The following is a 16434-nucleotide window of genomic DNA, read 5'->3' as shown; positions in this document are numbered from 1 at the left end:
ACATATGGTTCTTACAGTCCATGGCAACCTTAACATAATACAAGAAAATTTTACACACATATTAAACCAGTGCTTCCATTACTCAGTGCTTTTAGGCTGTACAATGAAGTAGTGAAATTTAAAAGAAAGAGTATGATTTCTTTCAAGGCAAAACACAATCAGAAACAAACATTACAGTGGTGTCCCTGGTCCACTTACATAATTATAGTTAACAAATTTTTGTTGTTGTCATTTTCCTTTCTTTCTTAAGCCTATTATGCTGGAAAGTTGTTTTATATAAAACATGCCTTTCAGGTTAGTCCACATACATGTGCTCACATACTGGTTGTCAGTTATGTCATTCTGACAGTTCTCACCAGTTCAATAACAAAACTGTGCTCCATGGATTAAGCAAATCATGTTTTAATTACATAACAACATTTAGTAAGAAGATCTGGCTCTTGTGTACAAGATATCAAAATGTCTTTCCACTACAAAACCATTCAAAGTAAAGAAAATCAACTTACAACTATGGGCATGAGATATTTCACAATGGTGTGAACGGTCAGAAACTCATAGCAGAGTCCAAATGGGCGAATAAGCGCATAAATCACAGAGACTGTGAGGTTCTTCCCACTCTGAAACCTTTCTAGCAGGATCTGGAAGCCACCCAAGTTTCCAAACCTACAATAATAAAAACAACACAGTTACCACAATACCACAAATACTGTGCAGAAACCAAGCCATCAAATGGCTTCAGAACAACAATCTGTAAGTATATTTCAAGCAATGCTAACTTATATCACGAAAACATGGTCCCTTAAAAAGAGCAACAAAAGCAAAATCCAAGCAATGGAAGTCACACTCACTCATTTTCACATATTTTACAAATTTACCTATTGATAAGGTCAACAAGCCAACCACGTGGTGTCCTGGTGTCTGGTGGTAGTTGAGCATACAAATCTTCATCTGGGATGTTGGATCCAGGTGAAACAGTCTCTGACGGGCGAGTACCATTAAACGTATGAAATCTGCAAATAAAAAATAGTTATGTACTATATTTCAACAACTAATTCCAACTTCTAAAACATAACAGAAATTTACACTATTTTTCGTATGACCTGGATCTCTAATTATTAAAGCCATCAAAACATTGTTTTGTGTAGTCATCATCTTGTAAATCATACTCTAAAAATTTTATCTGTGATTTTGAATGCTTCAAGTGGCATAAAGCATTCTGGAAACAGATGCTGGTTATCCGAAAAGGGAGACTGTAAACTTCCAAACCGCTTCTACTTTAGATGGAAGGGTGTACACATGCAGATCACATGTTTGGTGAGGGCCACTCAAGAAGTTATGAAAGCAACAATTTTGTGCAATATCACATTACATGAGTGTTACTGCGCACTACCAGCTCAGTGTCTCAACTGCATTCATGGCTTCCTCTCTGTCTTGCAAGTTGTCAACTCTGGTGCTTAAATTTCTCATGACAGGAGGCAAGAACTCCAGGGAACACTGAACATTTAACATTTACAGTGACTCTATCTGCTTACTACCAAATAATACTGTTGAGCAGGAAGGTCAAATGGGGAGGAAAGTCAACTGTACATGACAACCACTGTAGTTTTGACTAAGAAATTTGTGACATTGTGCAGGTTACAATGAAACACTGTCACATCAAAGATGCTGTTTCAATTCACAGGCAGATACAGTTCTGCACATTGTTCACAAAAATTACTCACATCATACCTAAAGCAGCTCTTGTTTGGTATGCAGATGAAAGCCATACATCAGGCGACACAAAGAATATAATTCACAAAGAAACATCCCACAACACAAACACAAGACTGCTCTACAAAACTAGTTTTCTTTCAGAAGCCAGCCTAAAGATGAGGAATGTTTATTAAAGTCACAAACACCACAATTTAACAGTGACTAGTACAACAAAGTCAAGTAACATAAACAGGCCTACTTGTCATTTTCAAAAGTATGAGGGAATATATGAGCAAATTTTAAGGCCATAAACACTAGAGACTTGCATAGAAGTATAAATGAATTCAAGGAGAGTTACCAACCTGGAACTAACTCGGTAAAGGATCAGAAGGGTGATACGCCTGCAAATTCCTAGACTCTCAACAAGTGGAAGAATTACTTTTCTCCCCTATGAATGTATATAGGGGTCAATGATGCTAAGCAGATGGAAATATGTGCAGCAGATACATTAGTACCTCAGCCTAGTCCTTACGAGGATGAGACTGCTAATGCAAAGTTGGAAACATAAACTGCCATCAAATTTTGGTAGAACTGATTCAAGCAGAGGGTGAAACATTCATTAATTCTATTTGGAATAAGGAATAATTCCCCCAGTAGTGTAAAGATTCTATTATTGTACCTATTTACAAGATGGGTGTTAACACTGACTAGTAATTATCAAAGCATACCACTGTTACCAATGTCATACAAAATGTTTTCCAACATCCTTCTCCCAACGTTATATCCATATCTAGATGAGATTATTGGGGATCATCAGCGTCGATTTTGACATAACAGATCAACTAATGATCACATTCTATTTTTTCTTTCTTTCTGCATTTTGCAGAAAACAGAAAAAATAATGGGAGTACAATCAGATAGTACATCAGCTATTTATAGACTTTAAGAAGGCCTATGATTCAATTAGAGGGAAGTACTGTACAATATTCTTACTGAGTTTAGTAGACACAAGAAACTCGTTGAGCTAATTAAAATGTATTTAAATGAAGCCTACGGTAGTGTCTGTACAGGCAAATATTTGTCTGATATGTTTCCTATTCAAAATGGTCAAAAGCAAGTGTTTCATTGCCACTGCTTTGAAGATTCACTTTCGATCAGGCCATTAGGAAAGTCCCTGAAAACCAGGTGGGACTGAAACTGAGTGACACTACAGCTTCTTGTCTATGCTGATGGTGTAAATCCACTGGGAGGCAATATACATAAATGGCACAAAGAAACTCTAACTGATGCTAGTAAGACACGTGGACCAGAAGTAGACAGAGAAGACTGCATACACATAATGTTTATATCTCATCACCAGAATGCAGGGCAAAAACATAATATACAGAGCGCTTACAGATCTTCTGAAAATGTGAAAACAGTTCAAATATCTGGGTATGACACTAACAAATCAAAATCTGATTCATGAGTAATTAAGAAAAGACTGAATTCAGGGAATGTTTTCTACTACTTAGCTCAGAACCTTTTGTATTGGCTGCTGTCTAATACCATAAAGACTGAAATATATAAAAACATAATTTTGCCTGTGTATTTGTTTAGGCATAAACTTGGTCCGAGGGAAAAGCACTGACAGAGGGTATTTGATAAATAGTGTTCAGAATATCTGGACCTAAGGCGGATGAAATGCTAAGTGGCCGCAGAAAACTTAATACTGAGGAGCTACGTAAGTTTTCCTTCTCATCACATACCATTAGAATAACCAAGTCAAGGAGAATGAAATAAATAGGGCATGTAGCACACCGAGAAGGGGAAGTGCATGCATGGATTTGGTATGAAAACTTGAAGGAAAGAGGCCACTAGGAAGACACATACACAGAGGAGGGGATAATACTAAACAAAGTTCTTAGAGAAATAGGATGGCAGATACAGACCAGATTCATGTGGCTCAGCACAGTCAGTGGCACACTACTATGAACATGGTACGGAACATTCATGTTCTGGGTATCCGACAAACTGTTGACTTTTCAAGAATGACTCAGCTCCATGCAGTCAGTTAGCTATGCATGTTATGTAACTACAAAAATTCTTAATGTGTTCCTTCAACTACCCTGTCAACAGATTACTGTCCGATTTGAGGCTTTCACGGCGGTGACTATGAAGAAAGCAGTCTTCTGGGATTTGGCACCGTGTACACGGTGACGGTGCCAAATCCCAGAAGACTGCTTTCTTCAGATTACTGTCCCTTCATGTAATCAAAGAAAAAATTGGAACACGGATCTAAATCACACACAAATGCTCTACCACAGTGCTGACACATGACTTTAAAAGTCATGGTTACTGTACATATTGCCAAAAAATTTTTAATATTATGACACAATGCCTGAAAGCCAGAACAGTTGAACCACAAGACACAGCCATTGATAGACAACACCTTGGTAAACACATCCCTGTCGCAATAGATATCCATACAACAAGAGAGGAAATGTTGCAAAGCATTTTCTATTCAGTTCATTAGAAAGCTTTATTGTGAGGAAAAACTGGGCCAAAACAGCACAATTTATCATTCAGTCAGGACAGAGAAGTAGTTATCTCACAACTCAAAGAGTTGCGACAACTTTTTTATTTTTACCTAGATACCAGAAAATTACCTAGCCCCACTAACTGGATGAGTTTAATCTGAAGAGCCATAGATATTAGAAATTAGATATTAGATATTAGTATTCCAAATGGGCAATACTGCATTCACATAAGGAATAAACATATTGTCCATTCCTGTCTATTTTATCCATGCCACTCTCACACGGTGGTTCATCCCTCTGCAGGCAACGGCCAGTCCTTTTTGGCACCCATCCTGATTCTGGGTCCATTCCTCCATCTGGTGGCAGCGCTCTGCAGCCAGTTTTCTGTCCCTACACCGTTCCTTTGTCGGTCCTCTGACTGGTATCATTGTGGCGTATTCTACGGGAACCTCTTCTTTTTGTGCTCCCGCCTCAGGTTTCTTGTCCCGTGAGGTCGGCTCTAATTCTTCTAGGTGCGCCCCCGTCGTTTCTCAGCAGGTCATCGTCTCTTTTCAGGTAATCCACATCATTTCTTCAATTATCCTCTTTAGATTCTCTTGTAGCTGTTCCTGGCCGGATTTCATGTTGGCCATCATTTCTTCTCTGTCAGTCTTTCTAGTGGCATCCAGTCTGTCTATCTTTGCCGTCATTTCGTGTAGAGCTTCACGGTCCGCTTTCCTATTGGCCTTTGCCTTTTCTTGGTTGGCATCCAATTTTGTAAGCATTTCAATTATTTGTTGCATATCTTCCTTCTTCATTTTCTTTTGCAGGTTAATGCTCGATGCCCTCGTAAATTCAATAATTAGTTCTAAATTGTGGTGTGTGTTTCAGGTCATAACCACTGCTGAAGAATCCAATACTATCCGAGCCGCCAACTTCTGACACCAATATGTCACGTGTAGGTGGTATACGTGATGAAGTGATGGGCTCTAGTTTGGATGATTGGAATTATTAACAGCTTGGTTACATGCACTCTCTCAATTACACTCAAATTACAGTGCCATCACTGATTTACATACACCTCATAATCCACTGTTGCACACACCATCGCACACATGAAGTCTTCTATATCACACTTGACATCCTCACAGGCAACCTTGTGTAGTCCTGGTTCCACTTCGCTTGCTTCCGCCACTCTCAACTGCTAGACTTCAACCGACTGCCTCAATACTGAATCAACACTGATGAGTACTCTCATTATATAGCTTCCGCCCTGCCCACACAGAAAATGTGTTTACTGATTGCCTAATAAAAGTCACTGCACGGACTCCCCTGTTGCGTGACATCACAGACTAGAGGGGAGGGGTGTTTACCGAGCACTGTAATGCATGGAACACTCATTGCCATGGAGATTCCTACGCAATGGTCTCAACAATTTCCATTGTTTCATTGCTCAGCGATGGACGACATATAACACGCCACAGTATGATGGTACCACTTACTTGTTATTTGGGTTGAAAACCATGGCCAGTAAATCTAGCAGTGGGAACCAATCCTGTGACAGCTTCACTACACACAGCTCCACCAAACGTTCACAGTTCTGATAGATGCAATGATGTATGTTGAATTTCCAGCTGTTTACTGCATCATCCGTGAGAATTTTGGTGAAAGAGACGGTAAGACCTTCACGGAAAAATCGCTGACAAGCCTCACTGTGCACATCCAAACCTACAAGCATAAGAAGGCACTATCCATTAATGTAACTCACAGATAAGCAGATGTTAGCATGCAACATACTCCTTTCATTACAAACGCCCCTTAACACCAGAAATGCAAAATTACTGATGTACTACAATAAAACCTGTGTCAAACAGAATGCGAAGAAACTGTATGAGCACTGGTCTCGTCAATCAAGTATCGTGCAGTTATATTCATTCTGAAGTATAACTGTATACAATGGAACACTACAGGACTGCTACAAAAGTAATGCCTTCATTTTTAAGGAATCTCTCCTATATTTATGCAATGTATATGACTGCAGATGGGCATATATTTTGTGTCCCATCAATTAACCCCACCTGTACTTGTAAATAAAATCTGGAGTCTAGAATTATGTCTTGGAATCAAAATAAAAACTGCTCATCAGTGCAGTGACTGGCTTTGGGCCGGTATATCAAGATTCAATTTCCAGAATGGCCTGAGAGTTTTCTCTTTACCACCATGTCAAAATCAGCTCTGGGGCCCACTTAGCCTCCTACCTTATGCATAAATGTGGCTCCTTCCCTGGATGTATAATAGCTGGGGCATGAAACTCACCAGTTGCCTCAATCTTGGGAGGTTAAGAATATATGGATCTGTACCTCCACTCCCCTATATGCCTTAATGGTATGGTGTTAATTAAGCACTGGGGCAACTTTCATTTTACTTTTACCTTACTATTATAACTGTGATGGAAAAAAATTGAAACACTGGCCACTACAATGAACCTAGAATCATGCAATTAAGAGGTAACAGCTCAGAAACACTGTGTTCGATGTCTCAAAATAATGTGGGTTTCTGTGTGTTCATTTCAAATGTTAATGAATGACTTGTTTTTAGTAGGACTATTGTCTTGCAACAGCAATGCTGTCCAACCTTTCCACCATTCATACTGCTACATACACACTATTCAAAGTTCTGATTCAAGTACTCCAGTCTCCTGAATGGTTTGTAGGCATACACTGCATGGATTCTGACATATAAACCACCAACAATTATATTCGAGTACATTCAAGACAATAATAATTTACTAAACCTCTACCAGTACACATCTTTCGTTACACATTCCTTATGCCACACTGCCTCAAATAATGGATATGGACTATCAGTAACAGAATTCCTAAACAAGACGGAAGTAGCTCAAAACAGGATTCCAATGGAAATATGAAAGAAATAAATGATCTGAATAAACCATGAAACTTCACAACATCAAATCTTATGACCAACCATGCAAGTCATATGAAATATCCAAAATGCATCCTCCCCATTTCATCCATGAATCCTTTCCATGGCTTAGTATCAAGATATTTATTTCTGGTGCTGATATGCTAAAGTCAATGATCTTCAAATTATCTACAGGAACATTGCTAGTGGAAGAAAGAAACTCTTGAGGTGTCTTATTTAAAAGAAGGGGGGGGGGACGAAGACAGGTGCAAAATATAAGCTTGAATCTTCTATGCAATGCATGCATATAAATGTAAACCTACACACAACTTAGATTCTGCCTCAAAACCTGCTACTAGAGGAGAGAGGCATTATATCCAAGGTTACACTGATAACAGCCACAAATATTCAAAATTTGGTGTGAAAAAGGCAAAACAGTCTTTATTATAAAAACACTGAAAATCATATGAACGTTTAGAGCAGGTAAATATAGAATGTAATTATGTGAACAATTCTCAGATACAGAAGCAGTTTTCAAAGCAGAAACTCTGAAAATCATTTGATTTTACAGTGAGATGAAGAACTGTGGTACAGCCAAAAGACAAGGCACTATGACAATTCTTTCTTCACTTCTGAAAGCCAAAGATGACAGCTGCACATGAAACCCCAGTTCATGTTGAAAACGTGTTTGCACTTCTGTGCCCAAAGATGGAAGCTTTGAGGTTCTCATGACAGTGACTCATCAGATTGGGATCTTCTTGACTGTAACATGGTGTAAGCTTGTTGGCACAATACCAATATTCTGGGGAACATGCTGTCACAAACCTTAAAGTTGGTAAGTGTAGAGTAAGGAAATGGCTCGGGGCTGCACCACAGCTCAAGCGGTTAGTCGCTGGCTTCCCACTGTGGTAGCCCGGGTTCGATCCCGGGTCTGGTCAAACGGGATTTATGGTGGACAAAGTGGCAAGTTTTCTCCAAGTACTTTGGTTTCCCCTGCCAATTTTCATTCCACCAATTGCTCCACAATCACCATCACCTATCATCTGGGGCTGGTACAATAGGGCAGAAGTGGCCGCAGTACAAGGGACTTAGTCCCACCCCACTAGCAATAAAAAAAATAATAATAAGGAACTGGCTCTATTATATGGACTAGTTATAGGGTCAATGAGACCCAAGTGAGTGGGCAATGGGTATGTATAAAGTCTGTGTTTTTGTTAGCAGTGGGAAACAGAAAAGTGAGAAAGTGCCCCCCCCTTCCAAGACATGGCATTGTTTTCAAGTTGAAAAGCGGAAGTGTGAGATGACAGCTTTTCTCAGGGGCCCCCAGCTGTTGTCCTCACAGGAGAAATATGAAACTTCAGACTACTCAATTCTCAAGCTGTAAATTACCCTCCTGTGATAAACAAATAGAGGGAACCTGAAAAGGCGTTTTCTTAAAATTTCTCACCACTGAAAAAACTGAGGGTTTAAAGTGTTGCTTTCCTACCCACCGCACCCACTGGGCTGGATCGAGCTCTGCCACCTTACCCCCCTTGAGTCTCACCACTTTCCTTACAACATGCCTGCCTACACAACTCTCATTCATGAGTCTACTACATACGGCAACCTTGAAGATGGAAGCAGCACTTTTCTCCAAAACGTCTGTATCCATTAAACATGATAACAAGGTGTCAAAAGACATACACAGCATCACAAACCAGGTGCCCAGAATCTAAACAATTACTCATAGTAACAAACCTACAAGTAGCTCTTGTGTCAAAGGTATTTCCATCTACTGCAACTTTTGCACCATCAGATAGCCACACCACTCAATCTCAAAATACAACAAACTTGCATCTCACCCTTCCGGCAGAGGTCAATGGATGCCTGAAGCAGCACTTCCAATTCTTGCTCAGGCAAAACTGGAACCACCCAGCGCGGACTCGAGATTTTTTCATCCAGCAAAGCCAGCTTAGCGTGGGGAAAGTCTGGCTCTGTTACTTCTGAATTATCTTCCCCCATAAGCTCATTGTTCATTTGCTGCTGGTCTGATGATGGGTCAGCTGCCAGTATCCCAGTCTCCGATAACTGGATGCTACCACCATTAACTGGCTGTACAATCTGCTGTGGCTGCTGCAGAGACTAGCACAAACAGAACATTTCAGTACACACCCTTCTACACATCTAGCACATACTAGGCACATCATTCACCATATATAAGACACACATGCTGCATATACTACACAATTCATGCCACTGTGATGGGCACAAAACTGACAGTTACTCATATGGTAAAGGAATACACTGCATTTATGACACCCAAGCTTCACTATCACTGCCACTGTATTCGTGGCCCGTGATTCTCAAATAAAAATCCCCTATGACCCATTTGGAAGTTTGAAGCATGTGGCCACATAACTTAAAACATGCAATTTTTTACATGTAAAACAATCCTGTAATGAGAAATAATAATTTACCCTTTAAAGCAAAGGAGAAGACAAAATTACTTAATTTACAGCAACTTACTAAATGGACACATGCTCACTGGATGTGTTTCTACAGCTAACTGCAGATATCCAACCATCAATGGTTTACCTCAGTTCCTTCATGATACTATTGGAGCAGTGACTTAAAAAAGAAATCACAACTGCTTGCTTCCACATCTTTTCCAATTCTTCATACATTAATCTACCTACCACTCAATGTTATATACGCTGACATACTAAGAGAGTTGTTGAATAATAAATCTTTTCACTTCTCACAGACACTTCTAAGTTTAGAAACATTTTCGGCAAAATTAAAACTGCAAGTTAAAGGTTAATTCAGTGGTCCTTTATTCATATGGATGTGATCATATCCCAAAAATGTCTATTTACTGGTATGTTCATTATCCCTGGTACCATACTGTAATGAGTAAGATGAATGGGCTTAGAAAACTGATACCTCAATTCAGTGCTAAAGTTACACCTACTTATATAGCAGTCCCTTGCACCCCAACCCTGAGCAAGCAACACTTGTTTACACACAGGTTACTCCACCCTCAAAGAATGTTAACAATATGAAGCAGTGAATCTGCACACTGACTGTGGAAAATCTTGAATGGAGAAAGTGTCAACAGATTACTGTCTTTGGTACACTGAAATTCAATGTTACACAAGGAGAAAACTTAAAATGAGGAACATTTCACAGGGGTGCAACTGCACTTCCCTGCTATCAAGCTGTATTTTACAGAAACAAAATTGCATGTCTTGAAACATGCAACACACTGATGACACTGACATAGAGTCAAAACTGTATTAAATGTTCAAATGTTCATTTCAAATGTCTATGTTTGTTAAAAACATCTTAAAAACGGAAAGAAAACAGATCCTATGTTCAAGCCACTCCTGATCTTCATGTGATCCCCCAGAGAGTCATGCCCTCAGTTTCAAAATGACAGCTTTCTTTTTTATGAAAGACTCCCATTCAACCCATGTCTTTGATATCCCTTCCCAATATACATTACTGAACAAACTGTCCACTTATCACTGACTCTGTATGTTTGTGCTGCACTATCTCCAACAGCAAATGTTTCCTGAGAAGCTTGCAAGAATGTAATTACCATACCAACTATAGATTACTAAGCAAAATGGCACAAGTGGTAAAATTTTTGATTGGCATTCAGAAAGTACTCAGTTTGAACATTGGCCAGGACCCTCACTATATATAGTGCGACATGTCTAACCATTGCTGGGCAACGGGAGGTGGAACAAGTTACCACAAAGACAGACCCTGGATAAACAGTCTGTTGCCAAGTTACGCAACAGTAAGGAAAGCGGTGTTTGTCCATGCCAAGCCAAAGCGCGCTGGTTGCTACACAGCGTTGCCCAGCAACGCTTTTGTAAACACAGTGTCATGCAACACGGGAGCCCGTGCAGCGACTGTTGCTAGGCAATCGGTAAATATAACGTCAAGCAACAGTGAAAGCTATCACATAACTGTTTTCTGTGTTCAGTGCAGAAGCTACATAACAGGACTATTCGTCAGTGAGAAGGAGTAACCAGTCAGTTGCAGTCTAGCATTTGCCGGAGTGAATGGAAGCAGGAGAAGTAATTGTGATACTGCCGATGGCAGTAGTTGTGGAACTGTAAATTGTGTAACTGTAAGAGCGAGTGGAATAAATTCGCTATATCCAAGATGGCGTGAAGTGATCTGTCGCTTTACATACCCAACACCTGACATATATATAGTTCACTTGCAGACAAAAGCCATGGTTTTTTTTTTTGTGAATATATCTACAGAGGTCAGACTGCATAACATGTTACACAGTTAAGGATCAGACTGATCCAAAGTATCAGTGACAATCAAAGAATCAAATGTGATAACAATGCACCTTAAATGAGCATCAGTCTTGATGAACTTAGGTCCCAAAAGAACTGAGAAGTTCACAAGAATAACAGCTTGAAGTAGCAGAATCCATGTGTGTGGGGATGCTTTTCCAAATTACAGAGCTAGGAATGTGACCTCAGCCACTAAGATGAGCATGAGAGCATGACACAATGCAATAGATTCAACAGAGTGGCCTTCACATTTTTATGAGAAGCCACTGGTCTTGTGGAGGTTCATTTTGAAGACAGAGAAACAACAATCAGCAGTGTCTGATATGCTGTTTAACGGATTAAGTTGACAGTTTGATCAAAATGCTGCTGATGCTTTCAAAAGTTATTTCTTCTATTACATCAAAGAGACTAATGTCCATGCAGCTCCTTAGAGCCTGAAATCAACAACAACATGGAATTTGAAATCCTCCAGCATCCTGACTTCATAATGCCCCCTTAAGTAGCCTCAAAAGAAGTTGAATTTCAATAGCACGATCCTATTTTAGCTTGAGGGACTGAAGCAAGCAGTATCAGGGCAGAAATTCTATGGTGATCAGAAAGTGGAAAAAGCAAAGAACATTTTACTAATAGAATCAGGAAACACAGACTACTGGACCAAATACAGTGAAAAGCAGAGTGATTATACAGAAAGTATGTCTAATCTGTGAATAATTACCAGAACTTACTATCAAATTGCCTTTGATATATTATTCAACTAAAAGATTAAAAAAAAAGTAAAGCTATTCCTGCAAGAGACCATGAAGGCCCATACGTTTGAGAGACGCTGAGGCCCCCACATTTTCTCTAGACAATTGGCTCACTGATTTTGATTAGGCTGTCAGCCTCATGCACCTGCCACCCTTTAGCCCCCCCCCAGGAAGATTCCGGGTACTCATTGCTGGTAGAGGCTGAGTCGACCCCAGAGACATGGTGCGGCTGGAAGGACGTCAATTGAAAAAATCTGCCTCATTGGGAGTCGAACCCGCGACCTTCCAGCTTGTAGCATAGTGCCTCAACCAACTACACTACCACATAGCCCCTTATATTACTCAACTTCATAACCAAAAACAAAATGACTGACATCAGTTCTAGCAGAAGAATTTGAGATAACCATGGCAAGGTTTTGAACAGACCTCTGACCTCACACAATTTTAAGCAGAAACTTTTCCACATCTAGGTATTACAAATCTTCATTAATGCACACAGGGGTATGGAGGTAAAGTTGCATGCATTATCAGACCTCAGTAATGAGTCTGCAGCTACTACTATACTGACTGTCATGATCCTCTAGAAGTCTGTAACAATTATCTATCCATGATACAAATAAGCATTGGACATGGTCCATTGCCTGGCTCATATTTAAAACACACAATGTTTCAAAACATGGATCCAGTAGTCATCAGATGTGGGGGAAGTATCATACTTAGTTGGGTGTGTCAGATGGACACAGTCCTAATCACTATGAGAGACTCAGGTCAGTTTCATTGAATGGGTGTAACAGTACAATTCTCTTTCTTACACTCAATCATAGAACATGATCCAGTTTCTGTAACACCATGTACTTTAAGTACACTCAAGGTGATGAGGAATGTCCACCATTAATACCTGCATAACACCAGCTGTCATATGTGTAACCTGAACATAACTCACATGATGTTTAGTTTACGGAACCACACAAACTGTGTACATCTACTACACAGTTGTGCCTTCAGGTCACTCCATGAAAAATAAACAGAGAAATGTATAAAATTCAACTTCACCCCCTCAGGCTTTGATGAAATTTTGTGAGCTACAGTCCTGCACACAGGTGAGTTACCACATCACATTCTACACCAGTAGGCATAACATTTTTTGATCAATATTTCAAATCTCTAACAAGTAATGACTGAACATTACAATTGTTGCTCATAAGGCAAATACCAGGACCTAGTTTAAACTGCAAAAAAACTGACACAGTGTGCATGAAACACATCTGGTGCACTGACGAAAGTAGTTTCCAGAGCAACACAGTAAAATCGCCCAAGAAAGAAGGTCACTGATGTTACACTACAACATTTATGCCAATATGCATACACCCTTATTAAATTTTAGAACACTCATAAAGTATGTGCAGCAATAGGTATTTATATTTATTGAAGTGACAGTCAATGTGTCACGAAGAATATGAAAATGGAATCAGCAATACTGGTTCACTACATTTACACAGAAACGACATTCATTAGTAAATTAATGTTTTTCATTAATCTATGCTCACAAAAACGGGGCACGCAATAGCACAGTTGGTTGAGGTAGTATGCTACAAGCCAGATGGTCACTGGTTCGATTCCCGATGAGGTCACTGGGTTTTTTAATTGGCCTAATCCTTCCAGCTGTACTATGTCCATGGGGCTTACTCAGCTTCTACCAGAAATGAGTACCAGGAATCTTCCTGGGGGTAAAGGGCAGCCAGTACATAAGGCTGACAACCTCACCAACTGTAAGCTGTCTAGGAAATGTGAAAGCCTCAACATCTCACAACCCTATGGGCTTACATGCCCTGTTACAGGAATAACTTTACCTTCTATTTTGACCATAAAAACATTTTAAAAACTCTCTAATGACAGGCATCAATTTTATTTCAAATCTTCACAGTACTGAGATCTTCGCAGTCTCTCTGAAGCCACACAACATTTTTCTTCTGTTTGTAGAAAGTCACAAATTGTAACAATACTGATTTTGAACGCTTTCCAGCCCCTACACTATTATGATAAAACTGCAATGCATTCTATTTGCCAGCTTCTCAAAGCACTTTATTTTCTCTCTGACCCCCCCACATTGGGCAGACTATGCATGCTAGCTAGTATCAAATCAACAGATCTGAAGTGGATGTGAAAAGTGTCAATGCTTATGGGTTTTAATACTCAATCAATATGGGTCATAAAGAGAATGCACCCTTTAGTGGACTATTACCATTTATTCAGTCATGAAACTGTATGGTGAAATGAGAGACAATGTGAATCAGTGACATTTCCCACAGCAGTAGAGCATACACAGTTTCAAAATTTACTATCTGTGCAAGGAAAATGGAATACCTAAAGTTATTAAAATGTCAGAAGACTGGAAGACAGCTGCACAGCAACGGTCACTACCAGAAGAAAGGCAGAAGCCACGATGGACACACAGTAAGGATCAAGGAATGAAAACTGTTGTGAAAATCTGCAGTCATGAGAAATGAAAGCCGACACGGAAGTTTGCCAAAGGCCAAGGCTCACAGTGGGCTGGCATCATGCACATCCCCATAAATCCTTCCCTCACGTGTACCGAAGTCTCATTCATCTGATTCAATAAGGTTCCATGCTTCTGAAACATAGACTAATACTACTGATTTATAAACAGTTAAGAGGAACATGTAAGATCTAATTTGATTCGGTTGGCCATGAAACCACTTACTGGATGCCATTATGCTCAATTTAAATTCTACACTCATAATTTGTGCAGCTTATAACACAGCCAGCATAGTTAAACCTGTACAATGCTTCAAATTTATAGCAGCCAAGGGCTGTGAAACCAGTCTTTAAGGTTTAACTTGGGCATAGAGCATCTGAGGACCACTGAAATTAAATGTTAAATGAGGGAAAACATTCTAACGAAGAATATTAAGTATGGTTCCATTGCATTTTCTTTAACTTCATTAATTACCAGATTCACAGAGTTTTCCTACTGCAACAAAGGCTTTGTTCACTGCCATGACCTACAAATAATAGCAGCATCACTGGCTTAGGGAAGAATGTGTTCCAATTTATATAAGAATGTGTCATTAGTCCGGATTTCAGCACCTCTGTTACCGTGAATTGGAGACCCATGCACACCTCCTTGCCCCAGTCCATTAAACATCACTAGCAGGAATGACATATCTCACTGTATCTGTATACTGTACTGAGAGCTCTCCAGTGTAAGTTTCAATACTTCAACAGTTCCCCTCTCCAGGTACTGTCAAAGTGAATTTAGATTTTTATGAATGTATTTGTTCAAATGGTCTGGTCTTTTCCAGCATCTGCAGTAGTGGAACTTTCCCTTCTAAATCTGGACAATAATTTCATCTCATTTTTAGTATGTGGCACGAGTTCATCAAGCAGTATATTAACATTGTCAAACACATTCATTAGACTCATCCTTCTGCTGCCTGTACAACCCATCCCATCATGTCATGAATGGAATAAACAATTTTCTGATCCACCTCTGGAGGAACAGCATATCAATCCAAGCCCAAGAAATAGTATTGTGTGTGCATTCATTAACTAACTTGAACCAGTGTATTATTATCAGCCAGGGATTCACTATTTTCCTTTAATCAACAAAGTTCCAGCTCTGGCTCTTCCAAGGCTGAGATATAGTTTCCTCCCATTCCACCTCATCAACTGAAATGGATTGCTTTTTTATATTATTAGTACAGCTGTCGTTTACTAATTTACAGAAATGCCTCGGACATCTATTAAGAACATTACGCGTACATTCACCCCATACATTCATCCTTACACAATGTCAGCGCATGTTTTAAAATCCTTACATACTCCATTTAATTACAAAATCTTCTACCATCATCCTTGCTTTTAAGTTCTCTGCAAACATGAAACTTGTTTCTTACATCCACAAATTTTCTTTTCCTTCTTTCCTTCCTGCTTCTTTATGTCCTTCTGACGTTCCTTCGAGTATACCACTTCTGCCGTTGAATTGCGCTTGCTCCATTTTGATTGGCTGTGGTTTCTTCGCACATCATCCAAATCAGCTGCCCAATTGTTTTAGCCCTTACTAGCCAAGATTCTGTCACTTCTCTCAGCCTTCCCCAGTATGCATCAATGCTACCACCACCAAGTACTTCCACATGCTATCATACTGTTGCATATTCCAACACTTATGTGAAGCAATTTCAGTATCTCTCTTGCATCAGCTGCCTGAACTTTCTAATATTTCAAATTCTCATTCTTGTAGCAGCGTGATGAGATGCA

The 16434-nt window shown here is 39.6% G+C and overlaps 1 protein-coding gene across 5 annotated transcripts in view; it reads right to left on the bottom strand.

The window, feature by feature from the left end:
- The window catches only part of LOC111864081 (probable ubiquitin carboxyl-terminal hydrolase FAF-X), a 115994-nt gene that overhangs the window by 91978 nt on the left and 7582 nt on the right, over positions 1-16434 (bottom strand). For all 5 annotated transcript variants that reach the window (XM_023851074.1, XM_033751321.1, XM_023851072.1 and 2 more), the window contains exons 3-6: positions 8954-9233; positions 5693-5918; positions 876-1010; positions 507-663 (exon numbers count right to left, since the gene is read on the bottom strand). In XM_023851074.1, the coding sequence (XP_023706842.1) occupies positions 507-663; positions 876-1010; positions 5693-5918; positions 8954-9233 (798 nt within the window). The remainder of the gene's footprint in view (positions 1-506; positions 664-875; positions 1011-5692; positions 5919-8953; positions 9234-16434) is intronic.

Source organism: Cryptotermes secundus, unplaced genomic scaffold (assembly GCF_002891405.2).
Source record: "Cryptotermes secundus unplaced genomic scaffold, Csec_1.0 scaffold669, whole genome shotgun sequence".
Lineage (NCBI taxonomy): Eukaryota > Metazoa > Arthropoda > Insecta > Blattodea > Kalotermitidae > Cryptotermes > Cryptotermes secundus.
This window is presented reverse-complemented; position numbering and strand designations above follow the sequence as displayed.